This window comes from Aspergillus nidulans, chromosome VI (genome assembly GCF_000011425.1).
Source record: "Aspergillus nidulans FGSC A4 chromosome VI".
Taxonomy (NCBI): Eukaryota; Fungi; Ascomycota; class Eurotiomycetes; order Eurotiales; family Aspergillaceae; genus Aspergillus; species Aspergillus nidulans.
In genome coordinates, this window is record NC_066262.1 from 1,869,122 (window position 1) to 1,887,453 (window position 18,332).

Below are 18,332 nucleotides of genomic sequence, written 5' to 3' on the forward strand. Positions count from 1 at the left end.
GAAGCGATCATCTAAGCCTGAATAATGAGGTCAATAAGGTCGAGAGCTTGATTTCTCATTCTCAGAACTGCAAGAACCTTGATCGCCATCGATAGGAACTATTGACAGTCCCCGTTCGAGGCGAAATGCAATGATAGCTTCGTAAAGGGACGAACGGCATAGATTTATCGTCCATGAACCTGAGGAGTGAGAATATCGTCAGCTGTAGTCCCCCAGTCCAAGTCGCAGGTACCGAACCCACCTCCAGTCCCACGAAACGCTCAGGACTCCAGTCAAAAGAGGACCTCATGAGCACCCCACGCGCGGGAATTTCGCCATCGCAGATGCGATAGTCTCTCAGCCTCCGAAGCTTGTCCCTGACGTGCTGACCCAGAGCACCGGGTCTGGTTCCTGACTATCGCTCGCATTGAGATGATCTTGTCACACATCAACACAGAATCGAAATGAGCATGATGGCGACATCTCGAACCAGGAGGCAGAGCCTGAGCCTGATGATGGATGAGCGAGCCCAGCCGAGAGAAAGTGATGGCTCAAATTACGCGGTCAGTCTGATCGGCCGAGTTTCGAGGAAACGCCGACGTCGCTCTCGTCCTTGCTCGTAATACCGCTGCAGTGCACATGCCCCCAAGCCGACACGACCCAACCTTGTTCTGACGGTGGCGGACGTAGTCAGTTGACTCGACTCTTTTCCCAGTCACTGGACGGGGGCCGTATTACGTCTCACTTCACTTCGTCTCAACCAGTCATCCTTGAACACCGCCTCTTTACCGCCCGTCCCAGGTAGAAACTTCCCGCCGAGTCAGGGGCTTCCATCTCGTCTCGACTCGTCTCGTCTCGAGGCACGAAGCAAGCAACGAGACGACTCGAGCCCGAACTCGAGCACGTTGCGAATTACCCAAATAGTCGAAGCCGACACGGGCGCCAATAGGATCGGCTGAATTGTCAGCTACGCTGCACGTCTGATCAGACAATGCCCGAGACGGTCAGGGATGCAAGGTTCGTGAAGGAAACTGTTAGTCATAGAAACAGGGGGGGACCAGCAGTTGAAGTGCTAAAGGGACGGCGGGAAGGCCCGAAAGGAGCTTGAATAGAAAGCTCTAGGATTAAGTGGCTGAATAAACCCCGCATAGCACTGAGCAGGTTCAAGGTTACAGTTTGGCAGAGGATGCCGTCCAGTCCGTACAGGTATGGAGATCTGAGCACTGCAAACCAAGTCTTGATTCCCCTCCACCCTGTCTACCTAGCTATGCTGGATCTTGACTTGTTCCTAGCAGTGGAGACGCGGCCTGTGGGTAGTAGAAGTGGAGCTGATCTGATCTGATCAGACCATACCGCACCCATCAGGAGTGATGCAGGCCATATAAGAGGCCGAGGATCGAGGTGAGGTCACTTCAAGCGGCGGTCTCCTTGCCTGTTCCAGCAAGGCCACCAATTCTGAGCCCAATACCGAGCCCGGAGCGGTCGAGCGGTCAGTCTACATTTTGTGTATTTTAATGCAATTGTGCAATGCAATTTGTGCAAAGTCGGGCTTGACTACCGCCTGTAGACAAGCATAGAAGCTCACAGAACAGTGGGAAAAACACCTGCTTTGAGTGTACGGACTGGCGAATCAACCACGTCTCACCGCAGGCCAGCCCGCCAAAATTTACTTTGTAAAAGTAATATGCAAGCGAGAGCTGGATGGAATCCGTCCGAACTCCAACCACCAACGAAAAGAATGGAGCCGGCGTCGGCCCCGGGCGAGGTCGATCCTTCGAGTAGGCAGATCCCCCGCTAAGGAAATAATAGGCAAATTTAGAAAATCAACAAAGATTTAATGAAGAAAATAACAAAATTATTATGGTTATTATTAGGAATGCTAGGAATTAGAGGAATTATAGGAATTATAGGAGTAAAAGTAAATGTGAAAAAGATAGAATAATAAATTGGAGCGAGAACGCATTCAGGACATGCAGGACTGAGGGCTTTAAACCTAACACTCTGCCAATACTAGACGATGCCGTGCCATGCCATTCAAGCCATCCAAGCCATCCAAGCCATCCTCGGCTGACCTTCCTTGCCGGTTGCCCCCCGACGAGAGGGCAGCCGGCTAGACTGGGTCATGTGCCTGCCACTTACGCGTCTGAGTTGGGGTCTTGGCTTTTAGGAGGCTTTGGGCTCGCGATACCAATCCTGCCATTTAGGCTCTGCAACGGAGCCGACAGGGATCTGAGCTCCCAACTGAGAGGTGTTTGGGCCGGTTGGGTGGGTTTTGGGTTATGCCCTTGCTCCGTACCTCGTAAATGGGACATCCAGTGAGCTTGTGAGTGGTGAAGAGTGAATGAGGGGGGGTTTAGACTGGTCTCCTACATGGGCTCAAGTACGAGTACCTTTCCCGTGCTGCAGCGAAGGGGGTTTCTTGGTTTTTAGACTGCCCCTGTCGCCCTCCGCATTCTGCTCGCTTATATATGCAAGGATTGTCAGCATGCCAGTTGTACGCTACGACGCACTCCATCCAGCCGTCGTCATCTGTGAGACGGAGACGCGGGTTGGAAGTCTGGGGTAAATCGGATACTCTGGAGTTCGCTGTCGTAGACTCCTTACTGCAACTTCGCCTGTCTAGTGGTACCGGCGGGAGGTCCCTCCCGGATCCACAATGTCACTGAACAATAAATCCCGGAGGTACAACCAGAGTAGCCATACCAGAAGGTAACGGTTTTAAGATCGACCCAACCCTGGTATATTCATGCACCTAATGCGACCGGTTGTATCATCATGACATCCGTTTCGAATCACGGATGCTTATTTCCCCGGTCGGTGTCAGGTTGAGAGCGTGCATGACCGCGGGCCAGCTCGTTTAAATTAGGGGCCCTAGCTCCTCCCCTGTCTGACAAGTCCAGACTCCAGGCTTACAGGCTCGCGACGCCCCAAGCCGCTTTTGTCGTCCTTGCGCAGGGTGGACGCGCCTCGGTCAGGTTGCCCTGCGGGTTTCCCCACTGGGTAAACCCGCACGAGCAGTAATAGTAGTCGCACTACATCAACTCGCAGTACTGTATTCTCTCGAGGAATGATGGCATTCCCAGTACGCCGCCCATAGGCAGCCAGATCGTCTCCAGTGGACCAATACACCGTCCATTCCCAGCAGAACTCTCTCTGAGGCGGCGGTCGTCTGACGGTCGATTGCCTCGTTCGCCGTCCCAGCAGAGAACAGCACAGCTGGCCCAAGCACGCGGACTTATTGTCATCCAATCGCGGTCCAGCGCCCGAAGCGAAGGTTAAGGGTGCCGGTAAGCGGAAACAGAAGTTGTCTTGTGCACGGTACGGTACGAAACCCAGAACTGTCTGGGGAAGCGCCGTCTAGATGGTTAATTACGTTTTCTGGCCAGATCCATCATCTGATCTGGCTGCGAGTCTGGTCCGCAAGTCTGATCCATGATCATCTGGAAAATTCAAGGTTCGCTGGTGTCATAAACTGGAATGAAGTCTGTGCTGAGGTGATCGGTCTGGTCCACTTCCCCAGATTCAGCACCGCACTGTGCTCCTGGGTTTCGCCTTCGCGCCCGGGAGGAACATCTCATTTTAAGACCATCGAATGCGGACTGGGAAAAAGAAAAAAGAATGGAAAAAGCAAGTCGAGGTAAAAAAAGAAACCGACCACAGACTGCCTAGTGGATGCAGGGCCGCAGGGCCGCCGCAGGAGAAAGGTCTCCCCCGTCAGCAATATTATTATTATAACAATTTTTTTTTTTTGTTTCTGTGTTCTCCGCACGGCCAAAGCCGGAAAGGTAAGGCGCTCCTAGCGTGGGGGGAGGGGGCGTCCAGCTGAGCCGTGTCGCTGCGCTGCTGCATGTAATAAGAGGTAATAAGAGGATTGGAGAGGGTTGGATACCTGGACAGGGCGGCGTCCCGACTGGACCATCGAGGAAAGAGGAAACGTCCGGTGAGGTTGCGACTCCTAGGCTCTCAGACAATAATGCCGAATAGTCGATGATGAGACTGGGCATCAATAGTCGGGTTTTCCAGCACCAGAGGCCTGGCTGCGTGGTACGCAGGCGACGGGAGTCCAATAGCGAAACACCAAGCCGCGAAAGCCTGCAGTTCGTGGCAAGAGGAAAGAGTCAAGAAATCGATCGGTCTCGTCCCAGCCCAACGAGATGCACTGGAGCATGCTGGAGCATGCTCCAGCATCGCATCCCATTCCCCAGACTGCGGTTGGCTTTCGAAGCTATCGCCCACTGCTCCGGCGTCGGGGCAGAGATTTCACAGGCAGGATTGGGAAGGAGGAAAAAGCAAAGGGAATGCGGAAAAAGTTTCTAGCAAAGTCTCTTGTCAATCCCCGCATTCTTGACTCTCATTTCCTATAATATACCAATCCCAAGAGTCGAGTTGCCTACAGGTGCCTTGGCCCTTGGGTGACGGGGGCCCACTGATCCTCATCGCGAGGCCAGTCATACACCAGTCATACAACCCAGATTGGATTATTATTCACCCAAACTGTTCCTATGTGTCGTGACTTGTTAGTCTCAATACATATTAAGCCCCGTCGCTCTCTTAGTCTTCTGGTCCTAGTCGTTTAGCACCTTTCACGCTCGAAAAAGCAGCCAAGCGGACTAGACACTAGAGACGACTTCAATCGCCCCCACTTCTCAGGAACACCACATCAGTCACCTCTTCCCATCTCCCTCTTCTCTCCCGCAGCCTGTCGACACCTTCGACCTCCCTCCAGGCCGGGTCGTTGCTGAATGGAATGTTGTCCATGCAAAAATCCCCCTCGTTCATTTTACCTCCATCCGACCTGGACAGTAACTCCTCCCATGGCTACCTCCAGCCCGACTGCCGCTCCAGTATAGCCGAACCAGTCCCCGCCTTGACGTACGCTACAGTCGCCCGTGACTACTCGATGGACCCCCAGGACCCCCAGGACTTGCTCTCGCAGCGCGCCAGCGTGAGCACTGACGATACCTCGAACAACTCGCCCGAGTCCTGGGATGACGGCCCCTCCGACAGCTCGCCGCCCGGCGACGGCGGAGTAAAACTGCCGCAGATGCCGCCGGCCCTGATCGGCCCATCGACGGTGTTCCAGTTCAATGTGGTTGCGTCGCCCGACCCCGGCGCAGAGCCAGACGTAGTGCCGAAAGTAGAGGAGTTGGACGACAGTGACGGGCTGCAGGGCATCAAGCCCGTCGAAGTGCCGGTGCCTGTGGAATCGACGGCTGCGCCCGCCAACGTTCCACGGAAACGCGGCCGTCCGCGCAAGCACCCGCTGCCAGTACCCGGCGGCCAGCTCAAGATCACAAAGGGCCGCTCTAAGACGGGCTGTATCACCTGTAGACGGCGCAAGAAGAAATGCGACGAGACCAAGCCTTCGTAAGTACTCTCTGGACCGCGGAGGGCGAGTGGCTGACCGTGCTAGTTGTCTGAACTGCCAGAAGAATGCCGTGGTCTGTGAAGGGTATCCGCCCAAGGAGATATGGAAGAGCGGGAAGCAGAAGCTCGAGGATGGTATGTTCTTCACTGTAGTGCCTGTTCGCTGGCTGACTGTCCAGCCCGGTCCCAAACGGTCGTCCTCCGCTCGCTGCCCATCCTGATCGACGGCATCGAAACCGAAATGGACCGTCGACTGCTGGATCATTTCGTCTACGGCTTCAGCCGCGTCCTGACCCTCATTAACGATGACTCGAACCCCTTTAAAGAGATCTTACTTCCCATGGCGACGCAACATCGCGGCCTCATGCACTCGTTAATGTGCCTCTCAGGCTCACATCTATCGGGGTTGACCCCCGAACCAAGCGTCAAAGAGCGCAAATTCTACCACTTCCACCGCGCAATCCGAGACCTCAAGGCCAACATCATCGCTCGCTCGAATATGACTGAACAATCAAAGACGGGCGAGCAAGAACCCGAACTCCTTTCCGAAGACCCCATCATCGCCTCCACAATCGCTCTCAGTCTGAACACCATCTGCGAGGGCGAAACCAACGGCGAGTACCGTCCACACATGGACGCGGCACGGTACCTGCTCGTCACCCAGAAACCCCGCAACGAAAACTTTCGCCAGTTCATTGTCGAGTTCTTCCAGTACCATGACGTATCAAATTCCATCACCTCGCTCGATCGAAGACCGGCTCATCTCGACGGTGAATTGCGTCTCCCCGATTTCGTCCCACATGCCCAGGCCGGCTCGTTCCTCGGTGTTTTCGACGGCCTCTTCCGCTACATCTCCCAAGTCACCCGGCTTCGAGACCGCATCCGCCAGCGCTTTAGCGAGGGCTACGAGCCTGCCGTCGACTACCAGATCCTGTCGGACGCCGTGATGATCGACTCGTCAATCCGGACCTGGGAGACATCCCATCCGCCCAACACACCTAACTACTATCTCGCCCAGCTCTACCGGCAATCGACATGGGTCTATCTCTACCGAACGATCCGACCTTCGCGGCCGAGCGAGAAAATTGCACAGGTCGTTGACGACGGTCTCGAGTACCTGGATCTGCTTCCGCAAGACGCAGGCGCATTCAGTATCGTCCTCATGCCGCTTTTCTTGCTTGGCTGCTCGGCGTTCCTACCCCGACAGCGAGAACGTATTCAAAAGGGATTCGAGGCTCTCAAGGCGTACTCGAATCTGAGGAATATCGAGCCTGCGTTTAAAGTCGTTCAGCGCGTTTGGGAGGTTATGGATACGAGGACCGAGGATAGTTGGGACTGGGAGAGGATTATCAAGGAGATGAATATGGATTTCCTGATTACTTGATTTTGCTCGGGTCGAGTTCTTATATACGCGGTTGCATGGTTCACTCTACCTCGCTATCCTTCCCAGGATCGGAACCGGACAGCTGGAGAGGTGGTGGTGGACCGGGCGTTACTGATTTCTTGCATGCCATTCGCTTGGCGCTGGGAAGGTTATTTGGGTGCTTTCTGCCCATAAAAAAAGAATAAATCCTCGTCGTTTACGGGGTCCATCTGAGCACAGCACAGTTACAAAAGGCTGCTCCAATCCAGGCCAGGCTCCAGTCTCAAGCTAGACTGGAGGCAGCAGGCTGGCTATGCGGCATCAGCAACAGAACAGGTTATTATATCTCAACCAAAACATCAAAATGGGGGGTTTCGGTTGCCTTTTCAATTCGTTTCTGTTTTCTTGTCTGCATTGATCTGAATTAGTCTGGCTTGATTGGCATGTACTTATATTGATTGATCGATCGAATGACGGAGTATACGCGGCGACGATGTCATTTGTTACGTTACGAAGCCGGTTCCGGTGCTGGTACCGGCGCAGGTCTGGTCTAGGATATTCATTAGGTTCTGTTGGTATATGGTGTACGGTACACCCTGGTAGGTTAGGTATCTTTCTACTTCACTTTCGTTTCTTCGCTGTCTATAGTATATAGTATACATTTGAATACGCAGTGTAAATAACCTCAAGAGACCTTGAGTGTATATTGTTACCATACCCAGAGGGGTTGTTATGTGGTAGTCGTGAGAGCAGTGCGTATTAGTGTGCATAGCATTATAGCCTATTCACTGGTGAACAGTGCATGATCAGCATAGAGTATCTAGGTACCTACGTTATTGCGCACAGGTGTCTTGGGTCTTTCCCTTTCTGAAACGCGTCTACCAGGTAACTTCGTACTCGAAGCACTTAGGTAGGTAGGCTATACTAACGTGCAGATAGTTTACGAACTCCTCCTTCCTACTTGATTGGGACGATTTCGCTCTAAGATGGCATGCTTGGTGAGCCAAGCAATCTGCCCCCTCATCGATGCCTTTACTCACACTAGGCTTCGTACCTTTGTATACGATATCGTGCTTCATCCAGCGGACCCGCATAGTCCACTTCAACCACGTATCGGGCAAACGGAGTCGAGGAACGTCGTACTCATCGCCCACTCGGTCCTTATACTACCACGTATTCTTTAGTGATAGCGCACGTGTCCTTAGGAGTCGTGGCAATTGCTGTGTTTTCAGGTTCAATGGCGCCTGGTACATGTTCTACTATGAAGGCTTCGAGGAACGGGGGCCGGTTGCTGGAAGAGGTTCGATACGGTTATTCCCAGCTAAGATCCACAAAAGAACTCGTCTGCTTCCAGGGAAAAAAAAAATAAAAAATAAAATAAAAATAAAAATAAAAAATAAAATAAAAAATAATAAAATAAAATAAAATAAACAAATAAATATAAATCAAGTGAAAATTCACGACGCTGGCTTGGGGTTCCGATGTCCATATGCACTCGCCATCAAATTCGGACGCAGCGCCCTCGAAAACTTCTTGAACGACGGAGTCATATTCTTTAGGCGGCTCACAATGGATCCTACCCTTTCTTTCAATAGAATACCTTCATCCGTAAGATTCTTATGACTTTCTACACAGGACGGTACGTTTAAAGATGGTCTCCCGCACATACCCTGGGTCCAGCATATACTGTGCCGTAGATAAGCCAGGTGCAGAGCCTCCTCATTCAGTTAAGACTTCTTTCTCAAGTCCAGACCAACCTTACTCCCTTTTGTCAGAAAAGATTTAAGGGACCAGTCCTCTCAGCATTGCTAGCCGTCCGTCCAGCAAGGATATGTTGACTTGTATGCTCCCAGATTCCTTTTATCCGGAAGTTCCATACTGGTCAATTAGTCAGCCCAGGGCAATAGAATTTGTATATTTACACTGGTAAGTGGTTTCTACAAGGCAATGTCTCGTCAGTTTCATGCAGGTTTGGTCTAGCTGATTTCCAGTCCCTCATGTACAGCAGAGCACAGGACTGCTGGAAAGACAGAAGGCCAGCTTAACAGACCATTATAAGACTGTGTTTACATCCGTCTTCTTTACGCAATAAGCTTCGAAGAACCTAGTTCTACGTTATTCAGAATTTATTAGACCCTGCCTCCTAGATGAGAAAGCTAAGTGCAGTGTAATACTTTCAGTGGCTCAAGTAGTATATTTCATTTACAATGCTGAAACAACACGGGTACCTGTATATCAAAACCAACAATCCCCAATACCGTTATTGTTTCCAAAAACTTCAGTGAATCATACTGACATTGAGGAGCATGGCATTAGCAAAAAGAGCTATGATCCAACTTTAGCTGCTCTATTGGTCAGTGACGGTAAGAGGACGCAAATAGGCCCGCAAGTCATATCTTCCCAAACAACTGCGCAACATTCTGAAACCAAGATAAAGCTATATATAACGAACCGAACATAGGCAGTGTTTTGGGATGAACGTGCGCTCTGTGGCTGGCGCAGATTATGTGTACTGGAATGGATCTGCTAACCGTAGCATAACTAGAAGCTTTAAGCTTTTTATGACCGTACAAGAATGGGTATGGTATCTACGATGAATGTGGACGTCAGCGATGACGAAGCTCGTGTCAAGTTCCAAGAGGGTAGATTACGTTCAGTAGTGGGTGCACATCTGGCGTCAATGATGCGGTAACATGACCTTTGACGTGGAAAACTCACTGCGCAATGAGTAGATGAACAAAGTTCGAAGCCTGGATAACCCCGTAGAGTGAATAGGAGTCGGCGGTGAGCGTATGTAGGGGCTACTGAGACCTTGAGGGTGATGACTATACAGAAAGCAGATAATATCGGCAGTTTCTCAATTGTCTAGTATTCAGTTTGAACAGCTACATTTGAGTAGCGGCCAGATATCAGGTCCTTGACGCAATATAAGAAAAGTTCATCCATGATAATCATCGCACAACCCGCCCAGATGCTGAGAAAGAGAAATTAAACAGAACGAAAGCAGGTTCCAGCCATGCAGCATGCTCCTTGTATCTGTAACGCCAACCGATGAACCCGACAGAACTTTGTTAATATAGGACCTAGCAACCGACTAAAACAATTTGCGGTTGAGAAAAAATGGAAGGAAAAAGGGATAAATAGACGAGGACCATGGTGGGAATAATGCGAAAGCAGCGCGGCGCAATGACGCATCGCAGGCAGTCTATGCATGAAATTGTAGACACAAGAATGACCGAACCAAAAAGACGTACAGCTATGCCTTGAAAACCCGATCCAGCTGCCGCAGCGCACGCATGTCCTCGCCGCCAAATCCGATTTTGTCGCTGGGGATATCACGTGGACCATCCGCCGGCCGGCCGTTTGAAGCTGCAGCTGCAGTCGCCGGCGCAGGTGAAGATGCAGGCGCCCCCGAGCCAGCGGGTGCAAGTGACGGCGGAGGCACGGCTGCAGAGATCGACGGCAGAGCGGCAGGAGTGCTGTTCATCAGCACGTTAATGCTGGGGACAACAGTGCCGCTGGTTTCTGAGGGCGGCCTGGAGGGAGGATTTGGAGGCGGGATGCTGAGCGCTCCAGGAGGAGGGAGAGCCTGGCTAGGAACGCGCGGACTGCGGGTGGTAGGCGGAGGGATGGAGGCTCCGTTCGCGTGCGGACTCGAGTGTGGATGGGGAGGTGGGATGCGCGGAGATGCGCGGCGATCAGGACCGTACTCGGGTGGTGTGGGCTCGGCGATCACGCGGGGTGACCGAGCAGGGATGATAATCGACCCTTGCGGGATGAGGTGCGGCGGTAGCGGTATTTGGCCCTCTAATGGGTGGACAACTCGGTCGTAGACTGCGCGGTCGTAACCTGGCGGTAGACCCGGTTGCTGCGGCGGTGGTGGGAGCGCGTGGTACTGTGGCGGGTGGTGCGGGGAGATGTAAGCGGGATAGTGGATTGGGACAGCCGGGGGAGTGCCCAGCGGCGTGGGAGGCCAGGCGTATCCAGGCGCGTATGATTGTGGATGAGCAGCGCCGGAGCGAGCATACGCTGCGGCCATGGGATGGTGTTGAGGCGGTGGTGGAGGCGGCGGCACTGCGTACGGCGCACCGGTCATTGGACCGCGTGTGACAACAGGGAGATTTTGCTGATCGTTAACGGTGGATTCCGGATAGAGGCCCTTTTGCGGACGCACGCTGCGCAGGGCTGGGTCGGTGGACGGCTGCAGGAGGTTGGCGGCGTTGGGATGCGACCGCGAGTAATAGCTGATGAGATGCAGGTGCTGGCCGGTCGAGGTGGTGATACTGAACGACTGCTTCATCAGGCCGTCAGGCTTATACCGGTACCCGTCCGGCCCATCATCGAGCCCCTCTCCCCGATCGTCGTCGCTGCCGCGTGCTGAGTCGGGAGTTTTCCCAGCTCTAGTCGATTGCGTTGACACGCTGGTGCCTCCTCGCTTGCCCTCCATTTCACGATACGTCAGAAAACTGCCGGAAACACGACTGGCACTCCATGACTTCCCGTCGGTCCAGCGTCGCATACCGGCTTCCCGTTCATCCCAGACGAAAACCGAGCCGGACTGGATCAGCTGGCGCTCCTTCTCAGAAAGCCGCCGCTGGACGCGAGGCAGCAGGCCGATGCGACATGCTTCAAAGAGAATAATGGCGTCCGCCGGTGTGCGGACGTGGCCGTGATACGTCTCCATCCAACTTCGATGGTAGGACCCCGAAACGGCCGAGGATTTCAGGGCCACGGGGGGTGTGCTGTACTCGAAAATGGTGAAGATTGGAAAATCTGGCTACAGAAAAGGTCGCCTGTTGGAGCATGCAGGATTACCCAAACAGGCAGGTCGGAGAGGCCCGAAGGGATTGAAGGGGCTGTTTCACCGTCAGGAGACGATCAGGGGGTCGGACTCGCCGAGGAGTGAAAAGCGCTCACCTGTTTGATGAAGAGATGTTGAGCGAAGAGGGGGGACCGCGAGAACTGGTGCAGGGACAGTTCGGGCGGAAGAGGATGTGGAAGGCAGAAAGAGATGACAGTTGGAAAGAACAAAAGCAGAGTCGAAAAAGTAAGGAAAGTAAGAATCCGAGCAAGAATTAGAGCGGGTGGAGCCAACCCCACTACGCAAAGTTTGTCTATACAGAGAAAGATTCAGACCAGTAGAGTGGTAAGTTAAGTGGTAGGCCCAGACGGTGATTCAGGGTTAAGGGTTGCCAAGTGGATATCAGTCGGGAGCTGGAATGAATCATGGTATAAACTTTGGGACCTCGAACCTTCCAGCCCAGCAGAGCTGCAGAGCAGACAAAGAGTCAGGGAGGGAGAAAGATGGAAGCAAGAGAGGGCGAAGAGTGGCAGAGCCCAGTGGCGCCCACCAGAAAGGAATAGAGCGTGACTTCTGAAGCTTAAGCTTAAACAGACACGAGGAACCTTAACTCTCGCTTACGGTAATTTACGCCCCACCACTTATGTACATAACTCCCTAAATGTGGCAACCGGCGAGCAATAATGCCCATCGTAGGCAAAATAAACGAGCCAGCCAGGCACCCGGATTCTTGCAAGCTGGTCGTTCCAGCTGAGTCAAAGCTTGTCGGTCCAATCAACGGCTCGCTAGAAAAAGCCTGAAGGATCAGTCAGCTGCCCCTCATGATTCTTTCCAGACGTAGTACCTCCAGGCTGCAGCTATCGGTGGAGCTCGCAGCTTTCATCATGTTACGTAGCTGGGTGAAGACTTGGTCACACCGCGTCAATAAGCGTCAATAATCTTCAAAAGGCCTTGACTGACTCGGTAGCATCGTGCGACCAGACGCCAGGATAAGCGTATCGCCAACAGAGTCGGCCCAATTTAGCTGGCTCTTCTTGGCTGCTTGGCACTGGACCTAACTAGTCTACCAGAGGCGTATCATAAGTACGGATTACAGGCCCCAAAAAAGACAGATCGCCTGATGAATCACATCATCGCGCGTTTCCACCAATACTACTCTAGTCTCACCTAGTCTCTCCTAATCATTACTCTAGCTGCGTTCTCCGTCCGTCGTAGTAATCTACTCTGATTACTCTGACTACTCTGACCTCTGACTACCTGACTAGGCAGAGATCAGGACGCTGTGGAACGTTTCACAGGCTTATCTCCACTAGCATAATTGGTTTAAGGTGTGATTCTTTCTTTTTCCCCTGCCAGCCTGCCAGCCCGCCAGCCTGGCCGCCTTCGCCTGCTAAAAAATACCTCATAATCATACCCATACGGAGTACCCAATTCAGATATGCTTAACGCCAGTAAGGTTGGCAACTTGGCATCCCCCGCGGGCTCCACAGCGACCGCCCTCGCTAAATTCTTGGTTTTCTTGGTTTCCCTTTTCATTTATTGTTATTAGGTCATTATTCATGGTTTATCAGACTGCGCCGGATACGACGGAACGTGTAAGACGAATATTTACCTAATCGTCCACGCTGTCCACCTGTCCACACTTTCCACCTTGTCCACCCTGTTCGTCTCAGGCCCGTCCGATCCATCTTCCCAAATTAGGAGTAACCAGTTCCTGCTTACCCACCAAGCCCACCCACAATCTATCTCGCATAAATCCTCCGTTCTCCGCCCGATCCGTCGTCGGGCCTCCAAGCCTCTCAGAGCAGCTGCCCCAGCCGAGCCCTGGGCTGAAACGCCTCTTCGTATCGTCGGTCCACTCTAATATCCAGGATCAGGATCACCGTGGCGAGGTCAAGGCGACAAGTGCAGCCGAGCCTGTCAGTGTCTCTGCGGCCCTTACGCGGTCGGAGAATTATACTAGCTTGGCAGAGTTTTGGCCCCTCGTCTCAGGAATAATAAATATAATGGTGCTCCAATAGCAGGATGCCGGATACGGATTGGCATCCACGTGCCTCGCTCGGTGACTCCAATGTCTTGTCTCGTCTTGGCTCTGGCGTCTTTATCTTTATCTCTATTTTATACTTTTTTATACTTTTTGTTTTTGCTATACTTACCGTATTATACGTTGGCGGCCTTCGTATTCGCGACTGGATCGTCCAGTCCAATGGACTCCGCCGTCCGTGGATTCCAAGGCGCCTCGTGCCTTGGGATGTCTCCAACTTACCATCCGAACGCCGTTCACTGAGTTTGGACTTGGCCGAGACGGTCATGATCGCGTTCTGGGCTCACTCGGCCGGTTGGTGTTATGGTTAATAATAGGGCTGTAAACTCCGACCGCCGCAGTGCGTGGGCAGCTGGGCATAGCTGGGCATAGCCAGGCCGCCTAGCGGACTGTGCCGACGTGGACCCGTCTGGGTAGGAAATTTGACCCTCGCGATGTAACATCAATATCAATTTGACATTGAAGATCACCCCGTTGAATCTCGGCGGCGTATTTGTGAGGTGCGAATGTGTTTCGCTCTAGGCTTCTGTGAGGCCTCGGTACCGTACTTGGTTGATGAGGGAATATGGAGGAATATGAGGATTTATGAAAGATTATTGAGGCTCCTCGGCCTCAATAAGGGAATTCCTCCGTGGTTCAAGTGGCTTCCGTGGGTGCCTGAAGTCACGGGACCTGTCAGTCATGTCTGTAGCCGGCATCCAGTCGTCACTCCTAAGCGACCTTGGTATCAGGGGACGACATTCTGGAACTTATCACGCTATGAAAACCTCTCATTCATTTCTGTTACCTCAGGCCCCATCGGCCGCTACCCGATTCTATGATCGGCTTCGAGTGCCATTGCAGCCTTATAAGGCATCAATAATACAACGAAGTCAACAAGAGTACTCTCGCCCGCATCTACCTTTGTTGTATCTGTCGTTTTGTATAGGCCGAGATCGTTGTCTGTTATCTCCTCACAAGGACGTCTTTTGCTGACAGTTACAGGAAGATTGACGTGTGTCAATACGGCCAATCCATCGCTACCACCATCGCCAAGCCAACACCGCACCAGCCCCACTGCGCCCTATGCTTCAATGGCTTTAAGATTCCCCGATTCTGCACCGTAAACGAGACCGCGAACGCGGCATGGTCGTTCCGCAGTGCGCGCGAGTGGGTAACGCCGCCGTGGGGGACATGAAAAATGCTCGACGGCAGAGACGGGGTGTTGTAAATTGTCCGTGATGCGAAGAGCATGCACAGAGGGGCCGAATATATTGGTCGACCCTGGTACGACCAGATTCTCTGGTTTGAGCACGAGGGTGAATATGCAAATGCACGGCTTCCTCTGAGGGGTTGCGACTTCCTATCGAGAACCTCAGCCAACCGCTGGAAAAAGCAATGCTAGATTCGGCACGAGAATGTGTCTTGAACAAGTTGCGGGTGGAAGGTGTTTTGCAGAGGGCACCGAATTCATAGGGACTCGTATTTCTCTCGACGAGATGCGCGGCCGTACGGCACAGTTCCTTATAGCGAACTAGGCGACATGACAGCTCTGGACCTGAATTGGGAGTGGAAGCAGATGACATGGAATTGAGTTAGAAAGCGAGTGATCCTCGGTTTGCGATGGTCTATCGCTATACCATTCAATGCCACTGTCTCGCCAGCCAGACATGGTGTTTGGAATGTTCAAAGCCCCGGCAGCCAACAACTCAACTTCAGTAAATACGAGACGTCGCTCGTCTTCATTCCTGGTGGGGCGCCTGGTACAGAACTGCAAGCCTCGAGTTGGGCGCGTCGTTGTTGGTCGTCTAGTGGATTGGCTCGATGCCGGAAATCTACATGATTTTGATGAGAGAGGGCGTAGATAAGGAGGACGACTTCAACGAGAAACGGGCAATGACACTAGATATACTGTTATAAAGCCGTTCTTCGTTACGAGGCTGCATGAGCTTACTTACGGGGCGGCCAATGCCATCAGCAAATCAACTCTACCCCTGACCCCTGAGAAGCACTTCGCCCTCCATAAAGGATACGACAGAAGAGCCCTTCATAATCGTTCCCCTAGACGTCGGTGCAATTCTTACCTAACTACCATCAAGCGATCCACAATCTACGCCTCGTCTCGTCGTCCTTTGAATATCTATTGAGTTCGACAACGTATACTATAAAAAGATATGCCTTGGGCGTGGGGAGTCTGTAGCTCCGAGCCGCTTTAATTCTAGGCAGCACTGTCACAACAGGATATTGAGGAGCACCGCGAATACGACTCGATTCCCGGAAGAAACAGGGTCGACGTGCAAGTGCAAATATTGAACCCTTCGGCGTGGACAATACCACCGCACAATACGATGGACTGGCATACTCTCTATGAGGGCATCAAGCGGGTTACGCGGGAAATACGGGAATTGTGAATAGAAGGAGATAGAGGTATCTTGAAGGAATTGTCAAGGGCTTGAGAGGGAATGCGCAGACGGCGAGAATGAGAGGACATCCGTCTCTCGGGCTATAAGGATCTGGTTAGCACTAGTATCCTTTCCTGTCTAATCATGCGTAGACAATATAGCCCGTCTACAGGATGTGCTAGTGAAACTGGTGTATATACATGGCTTCGTCAATATCCTGCTACCTTTCGTGTATGTTGATTTTAGGCTACCTAATGTAGCGGGTGCTTCGGGTCGTTTAAGAGCGTTGAATTTGCTGGTGCTCAACTCAAGATCCCTCCTTACTTCCCAGGGATCTGAGGGGACCGTTCCAGAGCAAATTGGGATACAACCTCGCTATAAGCAGGTTGAGGGAAGGTTATTTATACTGGAATATGGACGCACCTCTTGTGAGTTTGACAACAATATGACCCGGAAAGGCTTTGTTTTCCACTACATTACTTGAAGACTACCACAATCCTAATGTATACATAATCTCAAGTTGATTCGTATCCTACATTCACCTTACAAATATACACTATATAGTACAACCGGAAGCCCAACGTTGCCTAACAATCTGCGCGTCCAAAGTACCGCGGGAACGCAACCGTGTCCCGTATACTCTGCACACCAGTCAAATAGCCCAAGAACCGATCAAAGCCCAGTCCAAACCCGCCGTGCGGTGCGGACCCCCATCTCCGCAGATCCGCGTACCACTGTAAATGACTCAGATCTTCCCCCGGGAGAAGATGGGGGTATGGCGCTTCCCCCTGATTCGCTTCCTCCTCTGAGTTGGAGGGCGAGGTCTTGATGAGGTTGTGCTCGCGCATGTTCTGGATCAGTTCGGGCAGACGGTGTTCTCTTAGCGAGCCGCCGGCGACTTCGCTCACTTCAGGGAGGAGAAGATCGAAGCAGGCGACTGTTTCCCCTTCCGCTTTGGGGTTGGACTGAGTGTGCGAGGGCGCCATGTAGAACGGCTTGATGACTTTCGGGTAGTCTGTGACGAAGATAGGCTGGCCGTTGTTAAGAGTGTTGACAATGTACTGCTCGTGTTCGAGCTGGAGGCCGCCGGTCCAGGTAGGTGAAAACTCAAACGCTGCCTTTCCTTGGGATACAGCCTCCTGGAGGGCCGCAATGGCGTCGGAGTAGGTTATGCAGCGCCATTTGGAACCGGACATCAGGTCGGCCCATCGCTGATGAAGGTCGATCTGTTCCCCTGAATCCTGGGTTTCCGGGCCCTTGTCACGCTTGATGGAGAGAATCTCCTGTGCCGCTGGCGTATCATAGAGTCGGCGCGTGAGGTCACGCAGAAGATACTCAACTGTGTCGGTCAGCGCGTCAAGGTCAGACAGAAAATTGACCTCGGCTTCGAGCATGTAAAATTCGCTAAGATGGCGCGGGGTATCGCTCTTCTCAGCCCTGAACATGGGCGACAACGTCCAGACGTTCCCCAGTTCCGCTGCGTAGGCTTCTAGATGGAGTTGCGACGATACGTTAAGATACTTAGGCGCCCGGAAGAAGTGGTCGTGCTCCTCCTTTGGGAGACCCTTTATCAGTGTCTCGCGCGGAATGACCGCGAAGGTCTCGCCCGCGCCCTCGCAATCGGAAGACGTTATGACCGGCGGGTGGACTTGTACAAAGCCGCCGTTTGGAGCGCCGCGGAAAACATTACCAAGTTGGTATAGGCATTCGGATCGGAAGCGGGCGAGGAGGGCGTTCAAGGGTGTTCGAAAGCGGAGGTGGGGGATGTGACGAAGGAATTCCGGACTGTGGTACTTTTTCTGGATAGGATAGGTCTGTGAGGCCGGTGTGTCAGTCAATACAGCCAAGTTCATCATTGATAATGGGTTGAGCGACCTCCGGCTCTGCTGCGCCCACAATGTTCACCGAGGTCGCCTGCAGCTCATGGCTCTGTTCCTTGCCAGGCGGGCACGCCTTCCATATACCTGATATCTCAATCGCTGTTCCGGTCGATAGTCTACGCTGAATCGATTAGAGAGACTCCCAAGAAATCTGGGGAAAATAGCAGGTGACATACTCTGCTGCCTGCGCAGGTTTCAATATCGCCTGTATGCCTTCGACAGCGGTCCCATCGGAAATTTCCGCAAACGCGAAGCGCTTCTGCTTGCGAACTGAGCGAACGAAGCCGTGTAGCCTGATTTCCTGGTCTTCAAGACTGCAGGTCTCTTGACGGCTGCTTTGGAGGACCTGGTTGCATCGGAGAAGCGTCGGGCTTGTCGCGGCTGGAGGCCTATGATTTAGCTTGGGAAGCGACGTGACGAAGGTCCGCCGCCATGTCTGCATTTCTGTCGAGGAAAACAGTTTATCCTACAAGGATCGACGCCAACGGTGTTGTTCAGGTTGAGTCACGGGAAAGAT

General features: G+C 52.6%; 4 protein-coding genes across 4 annotated transcripts, besides 1 other annotated feature; 1 reads left to right on the top strand and 3 right to left on the bottom strand.

The window, feature by feature from the left end:
* Positions 1–18,332: part of a sequence feature (contig 1.51 915..1114266(-1)) that runs on past both edges of the window.
* On the bottom strand, positions 1,322–2,291 carry ANIA_03076 (uncharacterized protein; the record flags this gene model as incomplete). Its single annotated transcript, XM_655588.1, has 3 exons — positions 1,322–1,474; positions 1,650–1,773; positions 2,119–2,291. 3 exons carry the CDS (start codon positions 2,289–2,291, stop codon positions 1,322–1,324), a joined length of 450 nt encoding a protein of 149 aa, XP_660680.1.
* Positions 4,727–6,730, top strand: ANIA_03075 (protein oefC; the record flags this gene model as incomplete). Its single annotated transcript, XM_655587.1, has 3 exons — positions 4,727–5,346; positions 5,393–5,481; positions 5,526–6,730. 3 exons carry the CDS (start codon positions 4,727–4,729, stop codon positions 6,728–6,730), a joined length of 1,914 nt encoding a protein of 637 aa, XP_660679.1.
* On the bottom strand, positions 9,966–12,201 carry ANIA_03074 (camp independent regulatory protein; the record flags this gene model as incomplete). The annotated part of the gene is made up of 3 exons (XM_655586.1): positions 9,966–11,486; positions 11,627–11,823; positions 12,132–12,201. The coding sequence occupies 3 exons, from the start codon at positions 12,199–12,201 to the stop codon at positions 9,966–9,968; spliced, it is 1,788 nt and encodes a 595-aa protein (XP_660678.1).
* ANIA_03073 (asparagine--tRNA ligase SLM5) lies at positions 16,460–18,305 on the bottom strand. Its single transcript, XM_050612556.1, has 3 exons — positions 17,992–18,305; positions 17,811–17,931; positions 16,460–17,749 (listed from the first exon to the last, which is right to left on the bottom strand). Exons 1-3 carry the CDS (start codon positions 18,255–18,257, stop codon positions 16,523–16,525), a joined length of 1,614 nt encoding a protein of 537 aa, XP_050468466.1. The 5' UTR covers positions 18,258–18,305; the 3' UTR covers positions 16,460–16,522.